General features: G+C 46.9%; 1 protein-coding gene across 26 annotated transcripts in view; it reads right to left on the bottom strand.

Moving 5' to 3' along the window:
• The window catches only part of Eri3 (ERI1 exoribonuclease family member 3), a 127,015-nt gene that overhangs the window by 56,026 nt on the left and 47,075 nt on the right, over positions 1-23,914 (bottom strand). For all 26 annotated transcript variants that reach the window (XR_015619732.1, XR_015619731.1, XR_015619733.1 and 23 more), the window contains one exon: positions 6,027-6,099. Coding sequence is in view for 21 of the 26 variants with exons in the window: in XM_087549249.1 (XP_087405375.1) it covers positions 6,027-6,099 (73 nt within the window). In the remaining 5 variants the exon portion in view is untranslated. The remainder of the gene's footprint in view (positions 1-6,026; positions 6,100-23,914) is intronic.

The following is a 23,914-nucleotide window of genomic DNA, read 5'->3' as shown; positions in this document are numbered from 1 at the left end:
AGACAATGCAGCACTGAAGCCAAGTATCTGACCCACGACTGTTCAAATACAAACACAATGCAAGTATACAAGAGAGTTGAAGTTTTATAATGGTCATTATGAAACATTAAAAGACAAAACACATTGGTGCTGGAGACATGGCTCAGTGGTTATGGCCACTGGCTGATCTTCCAGAGGACCTAGATTTCTCAGTAGCCCCAGGGGGCTCACAGCTATCTGTAACTCCAGTTCCAAGGGATGAGGCCCTCTTTTGGCCTCTGTGGAACCAGCACACATATGGTTCACAAACGAACATGAAGCCAAAACACCCATACATACAAAAAAAAGTTAAAGGCTTAAATTTTTACTTTAAATATAACATGAAATTATTTAACAATTAATATATCCAAATATCATTTTAAACATGACAGCAGTATAAACATTAAGGAGATATTTTGTCTTTTCTCAGACTAAGTCTATTTTCAGATTAAGTCTATTAATATTTAATTTCACATCTCAGCTAGGAAACAAAAATCTTTTATCAGAAATGTTTTAGATTCTGAAAAATTAACTGCTTAAAATATAGCATCTCTAACTCAAGTGCCTTTAAACATACTCAAATTTTCTCAAATTTTTAATTCAAATTGATTAAAACTTGATACAAATAAAGACTCATCTCTCAACTACACTAGATATATTCCAAGTGATCTACTGCCACACGCCAGTGAAAACCCTAATGGGCAGCATTGGGCATTAGGCAGATGCTAATGTCCGAATTTCAATCCTCCCGAAACTCCATGCTAAGACTTAACTCCTACTGTAACACCATTAGGGCATGGGAACTGTCCATGTGAGTTGATCGGTACTATTGTTCCAAAAGGGTACTGGTTTAAGAATGGAGCTCTTGACCTCTCTGTCTTCTCTACTCTCCTGTCATTTGAAGCCTTCCCATGATGCAACAAGAAGGTCCTTACCTTACCAGATGATGCCTCTGGAGCTCAATTGTCCCAGCCTCCACCACAACTGTGAGCCAAATAAACTTTCATTGTAGTGCTTTGTCAAAGCCGCAGAGAATGGATGCACACAATGGTATAGAATATAGCGCACCATCAGTAACCAGTGTCGGTTTCTAATAGACAGCTTTCTCCTGACTCCTTCTCCACCTGGCTAATGTGCTAGCTATCTCAGGGCTCCACTTTGCTCTCATTTCACTTTACATGCGCTTCTCTGGCAATACCATGTATCTCCATGTTTTCACTAGTTATTCATATGTCTTATCTGACTCATACCTCTTACCAGACCTTATCCTTTAGCCCTAGGTGGTCAACCACCTCTTCAACAGAGCATAAGAATTGCTCAGACATCTAAATTTAACAGTCCCAAATCAAGTCTTTATCTTAAGCTTCTCCTCCTCCTCACAAAGAAAGTTCATTATAATTTACCTACACGCTCAATCATAAACTCTAGGGCCATATAGACTACTTTTTTTTGCCCCTAACTCTATCAACCAATCACCATTTCCTGTATGTTACACTGTCAGTATTGCCATAATACTCACTTTCAAAGAACAAACTTGTTCCAATGTAACTGATGTTATTAACCAAACAGAGAACTCTGTGAAATCATTTAAAATGCATGCATGCACATCTACAATATCTAACAGCCACAAAAACCATCATACATTTCCTAGTTGATTTCAATTTTTTTTATCCCACCACTTCACTATAACTCACCAACTATAGCCCTTCTTATATCCATTTCTACATACAAATTCTAGACTTTTTTTTTACCCAAAGCAAGGTGCTATATTTATGTATTTTTTAATCATTTAACTATGAGACTCTAGTATCTTGGGTTGTTTTTTTGTTTTGGGTTTTTTGGGGGGGGGTTTGTTTGTTTGTTTTTGTTTTTGTTTTTGTTTTTCAAGACAAGTTTTCTCTGTATAGCCCTGACCATCCTGGAATTCACTCTGTAAACCAGGCTGGCCTTGAACTCAGAGATCCACCTGCCTCTGCCTCCTGAGTGCCCCACCACGTAGTTGACGTCTATCTTCCTTTGCTATATTACTACAGAGTTTCCGTGTGCTACACTCCCTAGGTCACTCTACTGCATGACTTCCCTGGTGTAAGAGGTGGTGTTGTTTGGTTTGGATTTTGAGACAAGGTCTTACTCTATAACCCAGATTGGTCTTTAACTCTCAGCTCAGGCTGGCCATAATAAAAACAATTCTCCTGTCTCAGCCTTCCAAGTGCTGGGATTACAGGCCGGTGTGGCCACATCCAGATAAGCTACAGAATGAGACTCTGACTCAAAACAAAACAAAAAAGCAAATGAGATAAAGTTTTCTCTCAATACCCTTTTAGTAGCTCCTATTTATCCTAAAAAAGAGCCAAAATCCAACATGGTCTCCAAGCTCCAGCTTCATCTTCTACTTGACCTCACGCAGCTTTCCTCTTCTCACATCCCTAGGCCCTGGTGACACTCATTCAGTAAATGACAGTTAAGATCTCTGTACTACGAGCCATCCAATGTGTCAGGGATAGAACCATGAACTAGAGGCTTTTATAAAAACAGCAGGCTTCTCTTTACCTCAGGGCCTCACCATATGCTGCTTCCTAAGCTTGGCCAGCTCTTCCTTCAATCTATAATTTAGATCTCCTTCCTCAGACTCTACCTCAATAAATTCAGTTCTTAACTACATGATCTACAACTCTGAATTGTCCTGAACACGTTAATGAACACGTCATGTGCTCTATAACACCTCCCTTTTCTGTTATAGTCCTAGAACCTAACACAATACCTAGTACACAGAAGGCACTTCAGAATGTGTTCTTATAGATGGATAGATATTATGTCTTCATGCTTTATGATATATGTATGTAAATACATTGATGTCTACACGCATTTTCAGTGTTTCTGCAGATGGACTATTTATGTGAATGTACATGTACACGTGTGTGTGTGTGTGTGTGTGTGTGTGTGTGTGTGTGTGCGTGCGCGTGTGTGTGTGCACGAGCATATGCATGTGTGTTCCCCTTATTCCCTGGTAATATCTGTAACTTCCTGGAAAGAGCTGGGAGCAGAACTTCAAGTTTTCCTTAAGTTGACAGCTCAATAAAAATCTAAGCTCATTCAACAACATCCCAAATGTCAGCCAACAGGGGCCTTTGCTACTCTGCTACGGGGGAAGTAGGTAGAGGTAGGCGATGTCAAAGCACAGCTGTTGAGAAGTTACTCTTTTCAAGGCAACCCACAGTTTCTAAAGAGGAGAGGAGAACTGAAAAGACAGTATTTCAGTTCTTCTCAGATTAGAGGCCTTAGGAAAAGTGAGATGCTGAGTTTATACCTAGTGACTGACATAGTCACAAACCTGGACACAAAGTAGCTGGGGGCTAGAGAGGAAGTCTCCTTGTTTTCTCAGGCTTCTGTGACTGCCTCATAAGAAGAAAGCACGGGGTCCTCAGTTTCCCTTCACACCCATTCCTTCCATATCTTATCAGTGGAGAACTGACTGAAGAGTCTCACGATGGCCTGAAGCACCAAAGTGACCCTAGTGTTACCATATGGGTCAGCTGCTCCTCTGCCTAGAAACCTAAAGGCAGAGAGATACCACATACCAAAAAGTCTAGTGAACTTCAGAGTAATTGTTCATGGTCAGTGCCTGCCTCGCCTGGTCGGGCATTCACATTGCATTTGTTGAGACCAGCAAGCAGACTCAGATAAGCTCTGACAGCTGGCACACTGTTTCCCTGGACAGCATGTCTATCTACACAAGCATGCCTAGCCCCACTCAGGAGGGTCTCTATGAAGCCAGTTCTCAATAAGGAGGTGGCCAGCAAACATACATACTCTAAGTCTAGCAGACCCCAGTCCAGTCACTGAGAACACAGGCAAGAACCAGGCTCTGTCTCTGCACTCCAGCCTGACTGGAAAAAAAGCATGGGCCTATTTCCAACTGAGTTAACTGATGTCCCAAGTCCAGTGAGCCTAACATCAACAGAAGCTTAGCAGAAGTGATATCTGAACCGCATCTTCAAGGGGCAGGCATATGCCTGACGATGACAAGGGGGGCTTTTCACACAGGGAGTCAGCCAGATGAAGGCTCAAAGGCAGGACAGAGCCGAGCTTCTTCAAAGAAGAGAAGTAGTGTCAGAGTGCAAAGGACACACACCAGGAGAAAGCAAGACAAAACATGGAACCAATCCAAGGTCTTCTCAGTGCGGAGTAAATACTCACAAAATTAGTTGCCCCGCTCTTCTTCCATGTCAGCTTCACCACACACACCAAAGGCAGTCTGCTCTTTCTGCCTCCAAGCCAGTCTCCTCCCTGCATCCCCCTAATCGGAATGAAACCCCCATCTTCACAGTACCTATTGTGACCCCTCAGTAGCTCCCGCTTTCTAAGATTACAGCTCTGGTCTCCCTTCTTCTAGATTCCTAGGATCACTAAGCTGACTGGTAGCATCAAGTAGTCCCAGAAGTTACTCCAGGGCTACTTTTCTCTATCTTTCTTCTAATAACCTGGGCCTCCTGGAGCAGCAACTCCTCTAGGGCAAGGAAGCAAGAAGCCATTCCTGTGTTATCCCTTCTACTTATCTCGGACCCACAGCATGTGCCAGGCAAGGACGGTCTTCTGGGTGACTCATTCTCTATCAGGGAACTACCCTAGCTATCAAGGTCCTTCAAGGCCCACAATCCCAGGCTAGCTCTCTAGGTCTACAATTACTACAGTTAGTGCCCAGACCCTCTTCCTTCATGCTCCAAGGCTTCCACTGTCCTCCCTTACATGAACAAGGCCCTGCTAGGGTCAGGGGAAACCAAAATCATTGTAGGCAACTCCTTTTCCTAAATAGAGGCGCAGAGACCACATTCACAAGTATATATACAGACTGCTGTAGCACGTGGGTCTGATGCTAAGGTCCTGTCCCCAACTGGTTCTTAATCAATCAATAAAGATGCCAGGAGCCAATTGCTGGGTGGAAGGAAAGAGTCAGGACCTCTGGGTCCCTGCAGGAGGTCCAGGAAAGCAAGAAAAGAAAGGGAGATTTCACCATGCTTCAGAGGGGGAAAAGGTGACCAGCCATGTGAGATCTTAGGGGAGTGGCCAAAGGCTGCTTCCCCAGGTGGGAGATTAGAAACTCAACTAAATGGAGGGCAGTTTTAAGTTGCTGATCAAGAAGAAGGAGGTTGAGCAACTAAAGCCGAGGGCAGATTTAGGGTACTGAGCTGGGAGTGAAAAAGAAGAGTAGGAGATACTTGAGGAAGACTTAGAAGAGCCCAGCAATTGAGTCAATAAGGCAGGTTGAAAAATAAGCCTCTGTTTGCGCGCGCGCGCGCACACACACACACACACACACACACACACACACACACACACACACACACACACACACAGAGAGAGACACCTGGGCAGGACCAGTAGCAAGGTCTACCTGGAGCTTAAAGAAGAGTAGCAAGAACTATACACAACAGACTGCCTTCTGAAAGGCTCAAGTAGAACCATATTTCTTCTAGTGACAACACAGCTCAGCCCAGAAATTCAAAAGAAAAAAGCCCTACGTATGTTTGGAAGACACCAATAGTACTCCACCCAGCAGCCTAACCCTCAGGCAGATCCCCACTCCCCAGAAATATCAATGGCTCAGTGCATATTACTGAGAAAAGAGAAAGAGGGATACTGAGAAAAGAAACAAAAAGACGGGGCTGGGGATTTAGCTCAGTGGTAGAGAGCTTACCTAGGAAGCGCAAGGCCCTGGGTTCGGTCCCCAGCTCCGAAAAAGAACCAAAAAAAAAAAAGAAACAAAAAGACACAGGAGGGAGGCTAGAGAGTCAGCTCAGCAGTTAAAAGTAGTCTTCCAGAGGTCATGAGTTCAATTCCCAGCAACCAAATGGTGGCTTACAACCATCTGTGATGGGATCTGGTGTGTCTGAAGACAGGGACAGTATACATAAAAATCATTAAAAAAAAAAAAAAAAGACAGAGTTGGAGGAGAGGAGGCATGTAAAAGACAGGAGAACTGAAGGCTCTGGGTAGAGCGCAGATGATACCTTTTTTAGATTAATCCACTGCTTGAAGTAATCCGCCACTGGCAAGCCTAAATAATGGCACTGGCCTGGAAGCCTACAAGAAAGAGAAGAAAGAACAAGTTAGAAATATGCATGTCCTAAATGTGGAGTCTTAAACTACAAAGACAAAAAAGTCGGGGTTGGGGATTTAGCTCAGTGGTAGAGCGCTTGCCTAGCAAGCGAAAGGCCCTGGGTTCGGTCCCCAGCTCCAAGAAAAAAAAAAAAAGTCTATGGAACAGAGAGACCACAAGGATCAACAAAATCAGCAGGGGGGCCACCTAAGGAAGATATCCCACCTCCAGCACCATGGATACTGGACTTAGAGCCATTCCTCAGAACCAAATATGAGTTTGAAGAGATACTACATTGAATAATATCAGCTGCTACTATTTCCTAATTTGCAAATTCTGTTTTATATCTATCCTCAAACTGACCTTGTGAGGTAGGGACTGTTATCTATTGTGGCCTCCCTGAGGCCCCTACAAGTGTTTTAGATTTTTTTCAATATGTATGAGTGTTGTGCTTCTATATATGTCTGTGTACCACATGTGTACCTGGTGGAGAGCATCAGATCCCCTGGAACTGGAGTTACAGATGATTGTGAGCTGCCATGTGGATGCTGGGAACCAAACCTATATCCTCTGCAAGAGCAACAACCACTCTGAACTCTTAACCACTGAGTGATCCCTCTCACCCCTGTGTTTGCTTGCTTGCTTGCTTGCTTGCTTGCTTGCTTGCTTGCTTGCTTGAGATGGGATCTCACTATGTAGTCCTGGCTGACCTAGAACTCACTATATAGACCATGCTAGCTTCAAACTACCTGTCTCTGCTCTGTGATGGGATCAAAGGTGCACGCCACAATACCCAGCTCCCTGGTAGTTTGCTTTCTTCTGTTTTTGAGACAGGGTCCCATGTAGCCCTCTTGACATCACCTCCCAAAGACTGGAATTAGAAACCTGTGCCATACATTTCGTTTTAGGCAGTGTTGGGGGTCAGACCCAGAGTATCAGTCGTTCTAGTTAAGTGCTCTACCAACTCTACCATTCCCAGTCCTCCAGAAGAGCATCAAGAAAAGAGTCTCAGGTATGTGTCAGTAACAGAAAATTGACTAACGAGGGCCCGAGAATGAAAAGAAATTACAGAACACATTAAATAAAACATGGTAGCCTATGCATTTACTCCCAGCACTTGAGAGGCAGAGAGGTAGGTGAGTTTGAGCCAGCCTGGTCTACACAGCAAGTTCCAGGGCAGCCAGGGCTACATAATAAAGAGATCCTGCCTCTAACAAACAAAGAACAGAAGTTACAGATAATAAGACATCCACTTCTTCCTTGTAGAACCTTGCTAAGATCCAAGAGCTCAGAAAGCTTCCTATCTGCTTCCCATCTCCAGGCCAAAGGCCTTTGAATCTCTGTGTGGTTCCTTCTAAGAAGGCAGTGCTTCATGAGTCAAGGACCTTTTCATGATAGCAAGCACCTGGGACTGCATATGCCCCTTTTGATCCCTCTACCTATTTCTTGTGATCAGCCTAAATTCTGGAAATGTGTCCCTTTCTTGTAAGATGTAGAGCTAACTTTTTTTTTTTTTAGCTTAAAATCAAGTTATGAGTGTCAAATGTCACTGAGTGTCCTAACAAGATGAGAAGTGAGAGAACCCAATAAAGGACCCATGTGACCTTGGTTGAGTGGAGTGTGAATGTCAGCAGACCAGGTAAGGAATGACAGAGGGAGGAGTCACTGAGAGACAAGAGAATAGAGAACACAAGTATAGACTCCTTGTCTTAGGAACTGGGATATGAGAATGCAGTTGAAATGACAAGTTCAGCTCAGAAAGTTGAAGGGAAATCTAGCCTCCCTTCATCACCCTTCAAATACTTGACAGATACTAACAGGAAGCTGACCTCCAAGTTTCAGGAAGTAAACTAAGAATTCACTTTACAAGATACATAATGTCTTTCTTTTCTTTTGAGACTGGGTCTCTCTACACAGCCTTTGCTATCCTAGAACTCACTTTGTAGACCAGGCTGGCCTTGAACGTACAGAAATCCACTTGCCTCTGCCTCCTGAGTGCTGGAATTAAAGGCATGTACCACCACACCCAACTATGATGTCTTTCTTGTAAAGCAGGCTCCTTTCAAATAGGTGGCACAGAAACATTACCTATAACTTGCCAACATTCTGGAAGAGAATTTCTGGCTGATACAAAACGTATGAAGAAGCGTCCAGAGATGGTAGGCCCACATAGGGCCAAGACCAAGGATCTGAAACCTTGGATCAAACAAAGCTTCTAAATCAAGTTACCTAAGAAACAAACTATAACTGAACTTTCTGAATTGTATTATTTCCTTTTCTTTCTTTGACATTCCTTATCCTTTATATCTTAGAAACTAATTGCTAAGCTCAGTATTTCAGAAAAATCACACTGAGCTCTGGGTGTAAAGAGGCCACCAGAAGCAAGAGGAACACAGGGGGCCTGGTCAGAAAAGGGCAGGTAGCCCATGTCTTATCTTCCTGTAGTTAACCTCAGCGACCTCCTGATGACTTTACTTGACATAGGTCAGGAGTCCTGTTGGCTCTGGCTAGCTGAGGAGAAAAAGGGATTCCCCTTTCTGTTGGATTTCAGTGGTGCCTGATGGCTCTAGATATCACTCTGGTTAGCTCAGTGGGAGCCTGCCTGTTTCTCTCAAATATCTATACCACAGGAGCTCCAGCGAGAACAACCGGAAAGGAAGATCACCTAACCAGTCATTCATACCCAAACACGGCCCAGCAGGAATCCTGGGTGCCTCTCTAGGGTTCATATCTGACTGAAGTACGGAGGGGGAGATACCAATCTTATTCAGGAGCTCCATGCATGAACATGTGCAGATTCAAGAAGAATAAATAGGGTTGCTGAGTGCTCCCCGGATGTTACAGCCCTTTGTCTCCACGCACATGCAGCACAGAGACAGCGGTGCCCAAACTCATCCTCACGAGAGGCAGAACCAGAGCTGGAACTTGACATCCTGGTGTCTCCCGGGAAGCCAGCTCTACATCTTCATCACATAATCCTCCCTCAGAAGAGAGCACTCACGGTGGTTAAATGCTCACCACTGCTTATACAGACAAGGAAACAGTTTCAGTAAAGAAAAAGGACTTGCTCAATCATGCAACAAGCCAAGAACAGAACCAGAAATGGACTCTGGGACTTCTGAACGGCAAGTGTCAATTGCACATACTCATCCACAGACCTTGACTCATCCCGGAGAAGGCAAAGCTTGGAAGCTGGTAGAGGGAGGTAGGATGGAGTTTACTGCTCAAGGTTCTGGTTTTTTTGTTTTGTTTTGTTTTGTTTTGTTTTGTTTTACTCAATATTCTTAGGCATCTAGGGCTAAAGTCAGCAGGTACCAGTAGATACATGGTTCCACTACTTGGCAAAGAAAAGGGCAAAGGTTCCTGGCACAAAGGGTAAAAATGCTGAGTTCCTACCAGATACTGATCCCAAGGAAAAGAGCCACTGGCAGTGGGCCCTGAACTAGCCTGCGGGCATAAACGTGCAGGCAAGTTTATGGTGCCCAGGTCTCCATGCAGCTGGATTCACTGGGCACAAAGCTCCCCAACTGCCCCAACATCATCTGGTCATGCTTATTACTGTTGCCCAATGAAATTTTATGCACCGAGTCCACAGGTGTGATTTCCCCTTCTTTATGAGGGGTCGGAATGACATCACTGATGGCCAATAGAAAAAACCCAATTATGTCCAGGCCATAAAAAGGAATGGGATTTTTTTCCCCCACCAAATCAAAACTTCCTTCAATTTCATGAATACAAGGGGCCCCTTTTAAGGACACCCCTCACCCCCACACATGCATGGCAGTCCTGCCTATGGACTCTAAAGCAGAGTCCATGATCACTCTTCAGATGCTATGAGCCTAGAGTCAGAAGGTGCCCTACTTTTGCATCTACCGTGGTTTTGCTCTTATCAAACTGACCCTTCAAGTCACCAGAATGGAATCTCAAACCTATCATCAGATGCTTCCCAGGATCCTTGCTTCTAATTGGCAGAAGTTAGAGAAGGTGAGGTACTTCTTAAGTTTCCTCCCGCTGGTCTTTTAAATAACAAAAGGAGAAATTCTACTTGGAAAGAAGAGAACAATATGGGAGGATAGGGCTGTTAGAAAATGTCTCTCCCCACAAACAGACAACAAAGCAAAGAGAGCCCCACTTTCCCCACCCCAGCCCTCATTCAGGCCTACCACCTGCAACTGAAATGCTCTGGTTTGGCCCAGACAGCCTTGATAGCAAACAGGTGTGGCTAGCTTGGCGCCAGTCAAAGCAGCTCCCTCATTAAGGGAGCTCCCACACCCACCCCTTGCTAATGGGTATGGCCAAGGTGGAACCACTGTAAGAAGGAACTCAACTTTGAAGGTAGGTGAACAGAGCATGGAGGACCACTGCTAGGTTTGAGTCAAGGAGACCGTAGAGGTTTGACAGACAAAGCCCAAAAGGCAGGTCCAGCAAGAGAGCAGACACCTGTGCTGAGAAAGGTTGGACATTATTCCTTAAATGCTTTTCTCTCTTCAAATTTTAACCAATTAACCCACCTAGGGAGTGTGACTTAAAGAGGAGGGGACCAGCAGTCTGAAGTCATCATCTACGTCCTGTCTGCCTGGCACCTGGATCTCAGAGCGCCTTGGACAGTGAGTCCCGGTGGCCAACAGCACTGAAATGTGTACACAGCATTGCTCATGTGTAGAAACCATTGTGTTCCTGGGACATATAGGCAAGGAATGCCTCAAGTCATCAGTGGACCATGAAGGCACAAAGGCCCAGCTATCGAAAAGAGTGGGTTAGGAGAAGCCAGAGCAGACCCTGCAAAGGAACACCTCTGAGGTACACACAGCTCGTTCCCATGCAGCTTCCTCATTTGCCCACACAAACAGTCTCAAACAATCTCAGAGCGTTGTCACCAGCTGTCCTCTGGTTCAGAACTGCCACAATTCTATTATCGAAGAGGCTGAGCCTCAAGAAGGACACCACACCCCTGGAGCCAGGTCTGGCGTATCACCTAGTCAGAGTGCCACAGTCTATGTGGCATAAGTCTGCACCCAGCATATGCCAGTCACACCAACCCAGGCATCACTGAGCTGGGGACATGGCTCTTTGTCTCTCCTGCTTCCATTCCACACCCAGAGGAGACAAACAGAGCTCGGGTGATGAACAGCCCAGCCCGCCTTTCACGATCACTTTTCCTCGAGTTGAGGAGAGTGGCTAGTGATGGATGGGCTGGAATTTGGTTATCAGGAAGGGCTGTCAGCCAGAGGTGCCCATCTCCTCCCCCACTATGCAGGGCATCATTACACTGTGGCATAGAGGTAAAATATGACCAAGGGGAGGGAAGGAAGAAAGAGGGGAAGGCTGGGCTTATACACGGAGCAAATTGAGCAACAATGAGAGCAGGCACGAGGCTGGAGCGTTAGTTATCTGCCTGTGACACCTTTTATCTCTGCACAAATTGGTCCTTCCTCCCCCACTACATCCTCTTATACAAACAGAGGCAGACACAATGTGTCACCACTGCAATAGCACAGCAATTTAACCCGAATTAGTAAGGGGGTCAAGCTAGGAAATAGGGGTTTCTCCTTTCAACAGGTTCCTTGTCTCAACTCTGAACCACCACATCATAGAAAGGAGGGTGGAAGAAAAAGCAGATTCATAATTGAATTCACTCATTTGGCCACTGCTGATGGATAAAAAATTAAAGCTCAAACCTCTAAATACTTATCAAAGCTAGTTATCTTCCTTCTTCCTTGTGATTTGCCATGTCAGAGACAACACGAGCCTGCCCCAACAGGCCTAGCACTCAGGACTAGGAATCAGCAACAAGGAACAAACAAAAGTCACCCTAGCCAGAAAATGAGGGCTAGAAGCCTACAAAAGACAGGCTGCAGAGAGTGCTAGATGTGGGAAAGAGCGGGATCTGCAGGATTACAGTGCTGATAACTCAAAAGTGGACCTTGGGGCTGGGGATTTAGCTCAGTGGTAGAGCGCTTACCTAGGAAGCGCAAGGCCCTGGGTTCGGTCCCCAGCTCCGAAAAAAAGAACCAAAAAAAAAAAAAAAGTGGACCTTGACAGCTCACAAACACACACATGAGCCCAGAATGGTGGCGCACATCTTTACTCTCAGTGTTCACAAGGCAGAGGCAGGTGGATCTCTGAGTTCAAGTCAGAGGGAGTTGCAGGATAGCCAGGGGGCTACACAGAGCTATCCTGTCTTGAAAAACAAACAAACTCAACAACAAAAGAATAAACTTATGTCTATAGACCTCCTACCACCACCAAAAAGTTCTCTTGGTCTACCCTCCATTGGAAGGGTTAGTGAATTTTATGAGTCACCCTCTGACAGACCAGTCCATCGTGTCTTCAGTAGCTGCACTTTTGACAATGACAAGACTTGATGAGGAAACAAGAGAGGAGCCTGGCCTGTTCAGTGACCTCCAGCATGGTGGGACCTGGTGCTGCAAAGGCCCTCAATGGGTAGGCAGTGCACCACACCCCATTCCTCACCCCAGTCCTGCTTTGTGGCTCTACTGCACTAATGTACAACTTAGTGAGTGGACGTTGCCCTTGAGCAAGCAACATCACCTCCATCACCAGGCCAGATGAGGCCAGGTAAGGAAAAACACTAGAAAAGTGAGCTACGGGTAAATGGCAAAGGGAGACATCAATCCTAGAATCACTCAGTTGCTTCAAAAATGGATTGAGGGGAGGAGTTACAGCTAAAGGAGGAATCTAGGGACTCCTCTTTCAAGTTTAAAGACAAAGCACCAGGTGCAAAAGCCAAGAGCCCCCTGCCCCCTCTAGACACAAAGTAGGAACACAAAGTTGACCACCGCACAGTTTTGTTTTGTTTTGTTTTGTTTTTTGGTTTTTTTTTTTTTCTTTCTTTCTTTTTTTTCCGGAGCTGGGGACCGAACCCAGGGCCTTGCGCTTGCTAGGCAAGCGCTCTACCACTGAGCTAAATCCCCAACCCCCACCGCACAGTTTTATGAGCACTGTGGAAACCCCAAACATGCTCAAGTTAGAAGCTACTCAAATCCGGTTCCTATATCCAGAGGCCCCCAGGTTTACCTGGAAGATAACACAGCAGAGACTTAAGAGGTAAAAGCAGCTGCTGAACAAGAGCTTCCTGGGAACCGAGGGCAACATCCTGTGGCATTTACAGAGACTCAACTTCAGTTCCCTGTTCAACAAGCACGTGCACTGTCCCTCCACTGCTCTCTGACTGCCCACAGCCCTGGAAGAATGAACTGCTGGCTTATCAGCCCAGTTTGCCCCCACATTTGCCCCATCCTGTGGGATATCTGCAGGTTACAATTCCAACCACAGGCTTCAGAAAGATGATACACTTGCCAGAGCCTGCAAAGGGTCAGGAGAGAGTACTGTTTGAAATACCAGCATGACAGCTGGCTCCTTGTCTGTCTCCTCCTCTCCAACCCCCTCCCCAAACTTGTCATGGTACACGAAGTCTATAAGCAGCCCATCAGATTTAAATATCAGTGTGCGAGAAGCAGCAGCATGAGAGGGTGAGGGAGCGGGAAGCAGACAGTGAGTGCCTCTGTCGCCACTGCTGTCAGTGAGCACTAATGAATTTCACCACCAGCAGCCATGCTGCAGCTGGGGTGTAGGGGTGACGTGAGGGTGGGGAGTTTTCCTGGGAGAACTATGTCAGTACTGAAACATCTTTTCCCAAAGCCTTGGTAAAATATGTTATTAAGGAACTGAAAGAACTATGGCCCACCTAGAACTTAAAAAGGGGAGGGGAGTGGGGGGGGCAAATCCTAATGTCCTCTAAAACAGGAAGGGACATGCAGGTTTGAGGCTGGAGAGAGCCAGCTAAGCTCCCACTAGATGGGTGACCTCTAGCAGGTCTCACACCTTGCTTTACCACCATCACCCAGACTTATCTCAGAGGCCTTGGGCTACTCAGTTGGGAGGACAAGGAAAGGTAGGGCCCAGGCAGCAAAAGGCAGCCTGCTGAGTCTTCCTGGACAACTTACTGATGCTCTACTTCACAGCAGCTGTAGCTACCTCCACAGGGAGGCCCTAATGACCACGTTACAGACTGGGGAAGAAGGGGTGAGGAGGGCCCTACATCTGTTCTAAAAAAATTACTTCCCACAGATGTCAGGGAACACAGATGACGTTTACCGAGTCCCAAAGAGGTTGTGAGTTCTTTTCAGACTTTTCCAAGATCCTCAGCAACAGATCCACAACCTGAATCCAGGTCGATTTGCCGCTTCCTGTGTATCCTCTCCTGCCAGACCCTGCCCTTCTCACTCCTTCCCACTGGTATACATGCTTCTCTGGCATGGCACAGTCCACAGCTGCCATACAGTATTAGGCTGGGCTCTAGTCCAGGGTGAACCCAGCCAGGAAGAGAAAGCTGTGGGACTGAGCCAGGCCATCACCTGGGAGTCGCCACAACTCAGAGGGCATGGATGCAGCGGAAGACTTCCCTTGGGTGCCCTTTGCACAATCAGATCAACAGTGTCTGATCTGGCAGCGACCTGCTGTGCAGGGGGCAGATGACATTTAATTTCCTCTTGGTTTCCCTACAGTACAGACGAAAGGCCGTCACCTGCGTCTGGGTCTGGCAGCACAGCTGGAACTGTTCCCAGCATGCTGCTAGGAGAGTTCCCAAACTGAACCGGAGTGCAGGCGGGCACACTGGGATGCCCCTTAGCCTATGGTACTAGTTTTCCCAAGGAAGACCAACCTCAAATCCCTAGGGCGAAACCATTGCTTAATGACTCTAAAGAAACCATATGTAGAGTATTTCCCATTTCTGTTCTAAAAAAAATTACTTCCCACAGATGTCAGGGGACACAGATGACGTTTACCGAGTCCCAAAGAGGTTGTGAGTTCTTTTCAGACTTTTCCAAGATCCTCAGCAACAGATCCACAACCTGAATCCAGGTCCATTTGCCGCTTTTTTAAAAAATGAATTTATTATTTTATATGTATGAGTGTTTGGTCTGCACATGCACGCGAGTGTGCACACGCACGCGCGCGTGTGCACACACACACACACACCCCACACCACATGCATGCAGTGCCTGAGAAGGCCAGAAGGAAGTATCAGATGCCCTGGGACTGGAGTTACAGAGGGCTGTAAGCCTCCATGTGGGTGCTAGGAACTGAATCCGGGTTCTCTAGAAAAACAGCCATTGTTCTTAACCAATGAGACATCTTTCCAGCCCCAATAACTTATATTATTATGGGTATGAGTGTTTTGCTTGCATGTATGTTGCATGTATGTCAGATACCCTAGGACTGGAGTTACAGAAGACTGTGAGCCATCGTGTGTGTACCGGGAATCAAAGCCAAATCTACTGGAAGAGCAGCAGTGTTCTCAACTGTTAAGCCATCCTTCCAGCTCTTTCAGGCAGGCCCTAGCTTTTACAGCCTACCTACTGACTATCTCTCCTGCAATTCCTCCCCCATAGGAACTCACAGATGCACATGAACATTACCTACACCCTGTGGGGAAGTGTAGCATGCACCTCTCTGGTGCTATGAATGTCCTGAAAATGCTATCCCTTATACCTCCCAGTACCTGTTAGGATAAGCACCTCTCCAGTGCCCATCCCATGGCACAGTGCTCACTTGTGTGGGAAGCACTGGGGCTGCTACCAAGTCCTGGACAGAGCTCCTTAACACACAGACTATCAGGGAGGAGGGTAAAGGAAGGAGGCTGAGCACCACAGAGGAAGCTTCTAGGGTACTCTGGCCAGTGCCTTGGCAATTGGCCTATTTTATTTTTGGATAGGGAAACCTGAAGCTAGCGGCTTAAGCTGTCTCCAAGATGCCTAACAGATCCGAGCATAGTTTCCCCCTGGCCTGTGGCCATATTGACCTTATGCCTGAACCATGTTTGTATGGCCTACAATGCCCCCTGGAGGCTCTGCAGAGAGGCACCTCTTGGTACTCAAGATCTGGGATGTAGGCCTGCCTCTGCTCCCATATAAGTGCACAAGGACATAGCTGTTGCCTTTAACTTCTGGTTGGTCCTTTCTGCCCTGATTCAGCTCTCCTGATTATTTCAAGATGTGCAAGCACTCAGGCTATACAGAGTCCTGCTCCTGGCACAATAGCACTAGAAGCAGCTTAGGGAGTCTCAAAAAGTGTGTTCTAGGAAGTCTAAGACCTAGGGGTTTCAGGAAAGAGATCAGGCTATTTCCTGCACTAGGAAAGAATTGGGCTATGCCCCAGCTGTAGCCAGTACAGCTCTGTGTAATACTCTGTTATTTTAAAAGAGTTTGCCACTAAAGATTACAGCCAATTATTATGCCCCCCATACAGTGCTTCTCCCTTTGTTTGGTGTCTTTTGTTTACTGTATTTTCGGTCTACCTTGCCCTGTCACTAGCTCTGGTCACTTGGTGCTCCCACAGTCCCCAGTACACTTCTTACTTGGCCCAGAGTGGGTCCCAGTGGCTGGTTTCAGGCCACTGCAGACTGCCTCTGTCTTCACTTAACACCTTCCATGGCAGCGTCCAACAGCAACACTTTGGGAAGAAGCACTACAGTGGAACTGACATTTACTGCGAAGTCCTGGTGAATATGGCTGACGCATGCCACCCTTAGCAGGGGAACACCTGCTACTATGAACCATCATCTAACACTGACACCCAAAGAACCAAACAAACTGCTCTGACCAATCTTTGAGCCAAATGTAGCATATTACTACAGGAAATGCCACTCCCTAGACGTTTCCAATTCTTGTATGTGGCAATGTTGAGGACACAGAATAATATTCCTATCAAGGGTCTACCCCCAGTCCAGGTCCAGGTAGCATCATGAGTCTGGTTACAGTCAGAGTCAGCAGTTCTGACTACAGAGACTGAAAATGGGTGAAGGTTCTTGGTGCCAAGCACACTGCCTCAAACTCCTCCAGCCAGGTTTGCAAGGGGTAGAGAGGGAAGCCAGGCACGGTGTCCTTCTGGCTAAAGCCACTTGTTAACAGGCCCTGGATTCCTTTATCTCTAGGGAAAGGAAGGTAGCAATGAGCACTGCCCCCTCCCATGCCTCCCAGCAGGGCCAGGAAGGACAGCCATTAGTGTGTACCTCAGCAGACAATGGGGAGGAGAAGTCTCCAGAGCAAAGGACAACTGCAGCAATTAGAATGCAGGGAGGTTCAGAAGCTATTTAACTGGGTGACCCCTGAGGTCGCTGCATCTGACTCCCATCCCTGGATAAATATTGTATGAGAGGGGAGGGGGCGAGCAACGGAGCCAAGTCGTCGTCTCAGCTCCTCCATCCCCTCCTTTCCCACCCCATGTGCTGCTCCAGCCACACACAACAGGAACATTATTTACAGCCCTGACAGTCAGAGCAATCACTCTGCTAACCAAGAGGGAATGGACAAAGTCGACTTACCAAAAATTGACTATGGCAATTGAAGAAGAAACCAGAGCTGGTGGGGGGAGGGAGCTGAGCTAACACAGACACAAGGCTTCCCTCACCCTCTGGGTCCTGCTGGAGCAGGTACTACCACCCGTAAGCCCTAAAGCATGGCAGGAGAAGCAGGTCTGGAGTAGCAGAGTGAGTCAGAGAAACGGGGCACCCTTTCACCTCTCCACATTACCCAGGTGCCCCTGGCAAAGACAGAGCTCTGGCCATCTGCCCAAAGGAATGCAGACCAGCCACAAGCCACCTGCAGACCCAGCTGGCCCTCAGCTGACCTGACAGGCAAAGGCCAACAACATGGCAGTAAGTAAGATACAGAAAGCAGAGGCCAGGGTGGGGGAGGCCAGGGGAGCCTGAGTACAGACTGCGGCTCGGCCGTCTTTGCCGCTCCTACAGTCCTGCTCTAATGCACCCTGACATGCCTCTGAAGACAGAGAGCTGTTTGCAGTCAGCACCGTGATTTGTTAGTAATTATTTCCATGGTGTCACATTGCTGTCACTCTGTTAACAAAGAGACAGGCTGCCTCGGGCTGCCTGCAAGAAAGACTTGCAGAGAAAAAGGCCTGTCAGACTCCTGGGATTCTCGGGGCTGGCTAGCTTTCTTCCCCAAACCAGCATTCTCGCAGGCTTTGGAAGAATCAGCCTTACAGAACTATGAAGTCTGAGCTGTGTCACCCTTTAGCCAGGGACACTGAGAATTTATCCTACCCACTCACAGCCGCTCTTCCCAAACCTCTACAAAGCTAAGCCCCACAGTCCACAAATCATTCAGGCACAGGCCACCATGCCAAATGAAACCCAAAGCTCCCTGGCCTTCAACCCCCAAACTCCGTGCTCCTTGACTCTCCCTGCCTCACAGCGGAGTCTGCCCTTTGCAGGTGCTGTTAGAAGCCTGACAAAAGAAACCTCATTTAGACCAACGGATACAGCCCCCTTTCAGCACGGGTAGGGTAGGGTAGGGTTGGGTAGGGTAGGGTAGGGAAGGACAGGATTACTGAGGATCTCCCTTTTACAAATCCAGCGACTGCGGTTCAAGAGCAAAGCCACTCAGGGGCCACGCCCTTCTAGTCCCCACAAGCCAGAGCCTGAGAGGAGTGATGGAAGCTGATCTGTCTTTCTTTCCTAGGGCCTGGATCTGCTCAGCATCTTCCAGGGAGAACTGGTGGTTTGCTTAGTACAAAATGATGTCCCCATTACCACGGGGAATTAGAGGAGCAGACTGGCAAGCATTGACAAAACAGAGGTCACTCACCTTTGCAAGCACAGAAAGTTGAAGATTACTTCCCTCCTCTCACAGAGGGAATCAGGCTTCAGGACGGCGGAAGAGAAACACCACTACTGAGAAGCTCAATGCCACATAGTAGTAGCAGAGGTGGCATCATGAACAGAAAAGGCACAGAGCTCTAAGACCAAGAGAAGCCCTGTCAAAGCCACTGTCACCCAGCTCCTGCAGAACTTCACCAGACAGAAGAAACAGGACAGGACCAAGATTTTTTTTGGCATGGGAGTTTAAATGGCAGACAGCAGGTCAGTTACATACTGCAGAATACAAACTGGATCAAGGCAGGCTGTTTGAGAAGGTCTTGGTTTTCTGTTTACTACTATGTTCTCAATTCTGAAAACAGTGGGTACTTAACTCATCTACTGAAAGAAGAAATAAATGAACCAGAATGCCTCAAAGGCTACTTCCATGGGCTCAGGGTCAGTTGTCTCCCTACCTGTACCTCAGAAAGAAGGGAGACCAGTGTGGATTCCAGAATAGAGACGTAAGGCTGCAAGGCTGACTTACTAGAAATGGGTTTTGAAGAATGACAGGAGTTGAAAGAAGTCATTAGGCATAGGGGTATTTATATAACAAAATAAATACTCATATACTCATTCAGCAAATTTATGCTAAATACCTAAGGGAGGCAGATGCTACAACAAAGGGCAAGTAACAGTGGACTAGAGCAAAACAGTGAAATACTAAAAACAACACAAAAGCCAAACTCATCTATACAACTACATGGATTAGCTGCTATTGTACTGTGCAAAGTAAACCAAACATACAAGAGTACATTTTGGCTTGGCCAGGCAGTAGTGCCCCTCCCTAGTTAGTAATTAGAAGCAGAGGCAGGTGAATCTCAGAGTTCAAGGACGGCCCAGTCTACAGAGCAAGTTCCAAGACAATCAGGGCTACACAGAGAAACCTGGTCTCAGAAAAACAAAAAACAAACAAACAAGCCAGAGGAATACATTTTGTATGACTTAAATTTCTATGAGGGTCAAGAATAATACCCTATGTAAGTCAAAACAATGATTAATTGTAAGGGTAGGTATTACTAACTGGGGAGGGGCACAGAGGGACCTTCTGAGACACGGAACTCTTGAGGGGATGATGGTGACACAGGTGTAGACATACATGTATACAAGCATATCATGTTAAGATGGCATATGTTTATATTTACATGCTTTATTATACCTAGATGCTTTGATTTGGGGGTGAGGGGATAACCAGGGATGAACCTAGGTTTTCAGGCATGCCAAGCAAGCAATCTATCAGTGAACTACATAACCAGTCCTCTTTTTACTCTTTGACATGAGGCTTCACATGACATGAAGTTTTGACATGAGGTTGCCTGGGTTGGTCTTTAAACTGCTCTGTAGCCCATCCAGGTAAGCTTTGACCTTGCAAATTTCTGACCTTAATCTCCTAAGGAGTTGGGACTTTAGGCCTGAACTACAAGGTCTGTGGGATCCTATCAAGTTTGTCTGTTTGTTTGTTTGTTTGTTTGTTTGAGATCAAAAACAAACCCAAGAATTGGTATTCAAGAGTCACAAAAGTGACAGCAAGTCTTTAAAATACCGTACACAAAAGAAAGAATTAATGTCTTCCAAGAACACTGGTAGTCCCCTTTACTCAAGCAACAGCTCCCCCAGCCTTCACTCTGACAGAGAACATACAGACCTTAGAACAGACTAAGATTCAAGAAGATTAAAATGTTGCACACAAAGCAGACCCCTAGGGTCTCAGCCTAGGGGCAGTAGCTAGGGGGGCGGGGTGGAGGGTGGGAGGGTTTTGCAATCCATGTCAGGTGAGCTCAAAGAGGACAGACAGACTAAACAGCCCGACCATGCTCCAGATGGTTCTTAGGCTCTCTAAAGCACCCTATCTGTTAGGCTCCACCATGAGAATAAATCTGCTCTAGAGCCACAGACATGGGATCCGACTTGCCTTCCTGACAATCCAGGCACAGAAACTGACTGGGTTATCCCAACTCTGGGCTGCTAAAAGGAAGATCTCAGCGGGTCCAGGCCTGCCACCACCAAAGAGGAAGTGCTAAAGATGCTCACAGATGGCCCTAGACAGCTCTATATATTAAGTCCTAGGGCTAGAATCTAGACAGCAACACTTGCTTCTAGACCACATTTAAAAAGTAAAGAACCATTCAATCACCAATTCTGCATCAGGTCAGTGAGGCTACTACTACTTCCAACATCTTTCTCTTTACTCCGTTTAAAACTTCAGTCAGGGGTTCTGAAATCATGACAGTGAGTTACACCCTCCACACCTTCCCAGAGGTGAGACAGTGAGGCTGTCAATGGAATGTCACTGTTACCCAAGCCAGAAGTACTCAGAAAGGAGCAGGAAAGGCTGACAGACAACAGAGTTTCTCTTCCAGGGCCCCTCCACCCGTAAAGTCCTGCCAAGGCAGACTACTGTCCCAGTGAAAGGTTCCAGGCGAAGGTGGCCTGGTAAGAGCCTGTTAACCTGCAGATCTAGGACTTCATGAAGAGTGCAAAAGGAGCAAAGGCTGGGAACCAGGAGCTCCAGCTGCAGTTCGGAAATAAGATAATCCCTTTAATGCTGGGTCTAGGCCCAAGACCCACAGGAGGAGCCTTCAGATGTTTCTGAGTAGGCCAGCTCCAGGGTGTCTGTGCTCACAGGAGTGGGGTGGGGAAGCACCTCTCACTCCTCCAAGCCCAAGAACCCTCAAGCCCAAGAAGCTGTCAGGCTAACGCGGCTACCCCACCACCACTCCATCTGAGCGTGGCAGGCTGCACCGCACGACTGGCTTCAGGTGGCTCTTCTTTAATTAATGGCATCCCAGGCTCTGCAGGGAGCTTCACCCCACAATGAATGGCCCTCTCTCATTAGAGGCAAGCCTGCCATGATGTATTCAGGGTGAGGGCCAGGATTCATTTCCCTGTCTGTGGTTGGCGATGGGAGGGAGGAAGAGGCAGCAGGGAGATTTATATCGAGTGACTTGGATTAGCTGCAGCTGAAACATGACCCCATCAACTCAAGCTGCCTTCTTGGGGCTAACCCAATGTACCTCTGATGACGAGAGTGCTCTAGGGAAACTGAAGGGAGGGCAGGAGGTCTGGCTGCCATTCTCTCTGACTCTCTCTGAGCTTAGACTCTAACTTGAGGGTCCAGAATTCCTCTACAACCTCTGGGACATCCTCTCCCCTACGCCCACACATCTCATGTGCTTGAGAGCCTGTGCTGACGGGGACAATCTTTCCCAGCAAGAGCTCTGTCATGACTGGGAAGCACTAGGACCCTATGTATAGGATGGAGGCTCTACCCTTCCACGTTCAGTTGACTCTCCTGACTTTTGTAGTAAGGAATACGCAGATCCCTTACTTCAGAAAGAGTCTGTAACATGGCTTGCCTCTTAACTGTGTGGAGAGAGGACCCAGGATATTGTACCACAGCGCATCGCAGACATCAGACTAGCTGGCACTAGAAAAAGGCAGGCATGAATTTGCCACAAAAGTGTGCAGACAGCTGTCACTTTACTATGGTGATCTACTGGGCTGAGCTCCACTTCCAGTGTGGAAAGATTCCGGACAACTCTGTTCTTAGCATCTATCTTTGCCTGCTGAGTCAGCTACTGGCCCAGCAACTTTACTCTGCTTCCTTCCACCTTTCCCAGGAAGGTACCATTTTATAGGGTCACGGAAGACTGAGTCGGGGAAACACTTTGGCTTTGAGCTGTTCCTGTTTACAGAATTGTTATACTCTTAATGAGAAGGCCAGACTGTGCTCTGCTTGCCTTTACCTGGTAGGACCTAGAATTGAGGTGACCAAGACTGCACAACTGAGACTGTCCACTGCTCACAAAGATCCCAGTAAACTCGACTTTCAGTTCTGCTTGTACAGAGAAAGAGCACACTTCAAAGCTCATGTTCTTTCCACTATAAGCCCTTAGAATGTCAATTCACCAACTGTGCTGGAAGGAGGGCCTTCACATGAACCTGGGAGCTAATCCAAAGGCTGTTTTGCTGGAACCCTAGGAGAGCTAGGGCAGGTGTCCATCATCTGCATACACACTCAGGTAGAGAGAGACATGCTTCTCTCTGGTCCACGAGGGGAATGTTCATATACCCTTGCTTCCCTACTCAGAAAGAGATGTAACAGTTCCGCTTTGCTAAGCACTATTTGGCAATGTGTCTAAATACATGCAAACTTAATTAGTTCAGGAGGGGAACCCAAGTGCTTGCAGTGACAGATAAAAGTAACAGGGAATGAGACAAGTCAGGACTGGCAGGGAGTTCTTACTCCAGCCTGTTCCCCCAGCAGGCTGCTAATCAAAGGTGATGCAGCTCAGAGCCGGAGATTAACTGGCACTCTCTTGGGCAAGGGGTAAGGCTCATAAGCTCAGGGGCATGATGAGATGCCCTTTGTGCTTCCAAACATAAACATGAGGCTCAGATGTCCAAAATGGTACTGGCTGTAAGTTCCTTATAACTGACCCAAGGAGCCAGGTGGGGAGGCACACAACCTGGAATTCCAGCACTTCAGAGGCTGTCAGGACAGTGAGCTCAAGACCAGCTTGGGCTACAACACTGAGACTCTATCTTAAACTAAAGCAACACAACAAAACAAAGCACAGATTAGAGGATTCATTTACTTGTGGCCTTGCAAGAAAGCTCTCTGACAGTGCTAAATCATCCCCTCCACATCTTGGACAACCATGCCTTCATTCCAAAATGAACGTGAAAGTCTAGAGCTCCGACACCAGATGAGATAACAGCTCAGGCTCTGACCCTCGGAGCAAACAACAGACAAGGAAGATGGGTGTGACTACCAGATCACACAGTGTGAATCATGAAAACAAGGACTGAAACAGATGGTCACCAGCCATGGTCCAACGTATGGTTCTAGAGCTCTGCAAACGAAAAGGTTGTGTGTCCTGGACAGGTTCCTTATCTCTTTTGAGCCTTAGTTTCTCAACTTACTTTGAAAACTTTTGAAAAAGTATTATTAAAACTATTTCCGGACAGTGAGGTGACTGAGCAAGTAAAGGCTCGGGCTCTGAGGTCTTACTGAGTTCCGTTCCCAATGTCCTCCTCTGACTTTCTGGTTCCATGGCAGAGCACAGACACACTCGTTTTAAAAATAACCTAACTGATCGGACTGTGGTAAGACTCGA

Source organism: Rattus norvegicus, chromosome 5, assembly GCF_021556685.1.
Source record: "Rattus norvegicus strain SHRSP/BbbUtx chromosome 5, alternate assembly SHRSP_T2T, whole genome shotgun sequence".
Lineage (NCBI taxonomy): Eukaryota > Metazoa > Chordata > Mammalia > Rodentia > Muridae > Rattus > Rattus norvegicus.
This window is presented reverse-complemented; position numbering and strand designations above follow the sequence as displayed.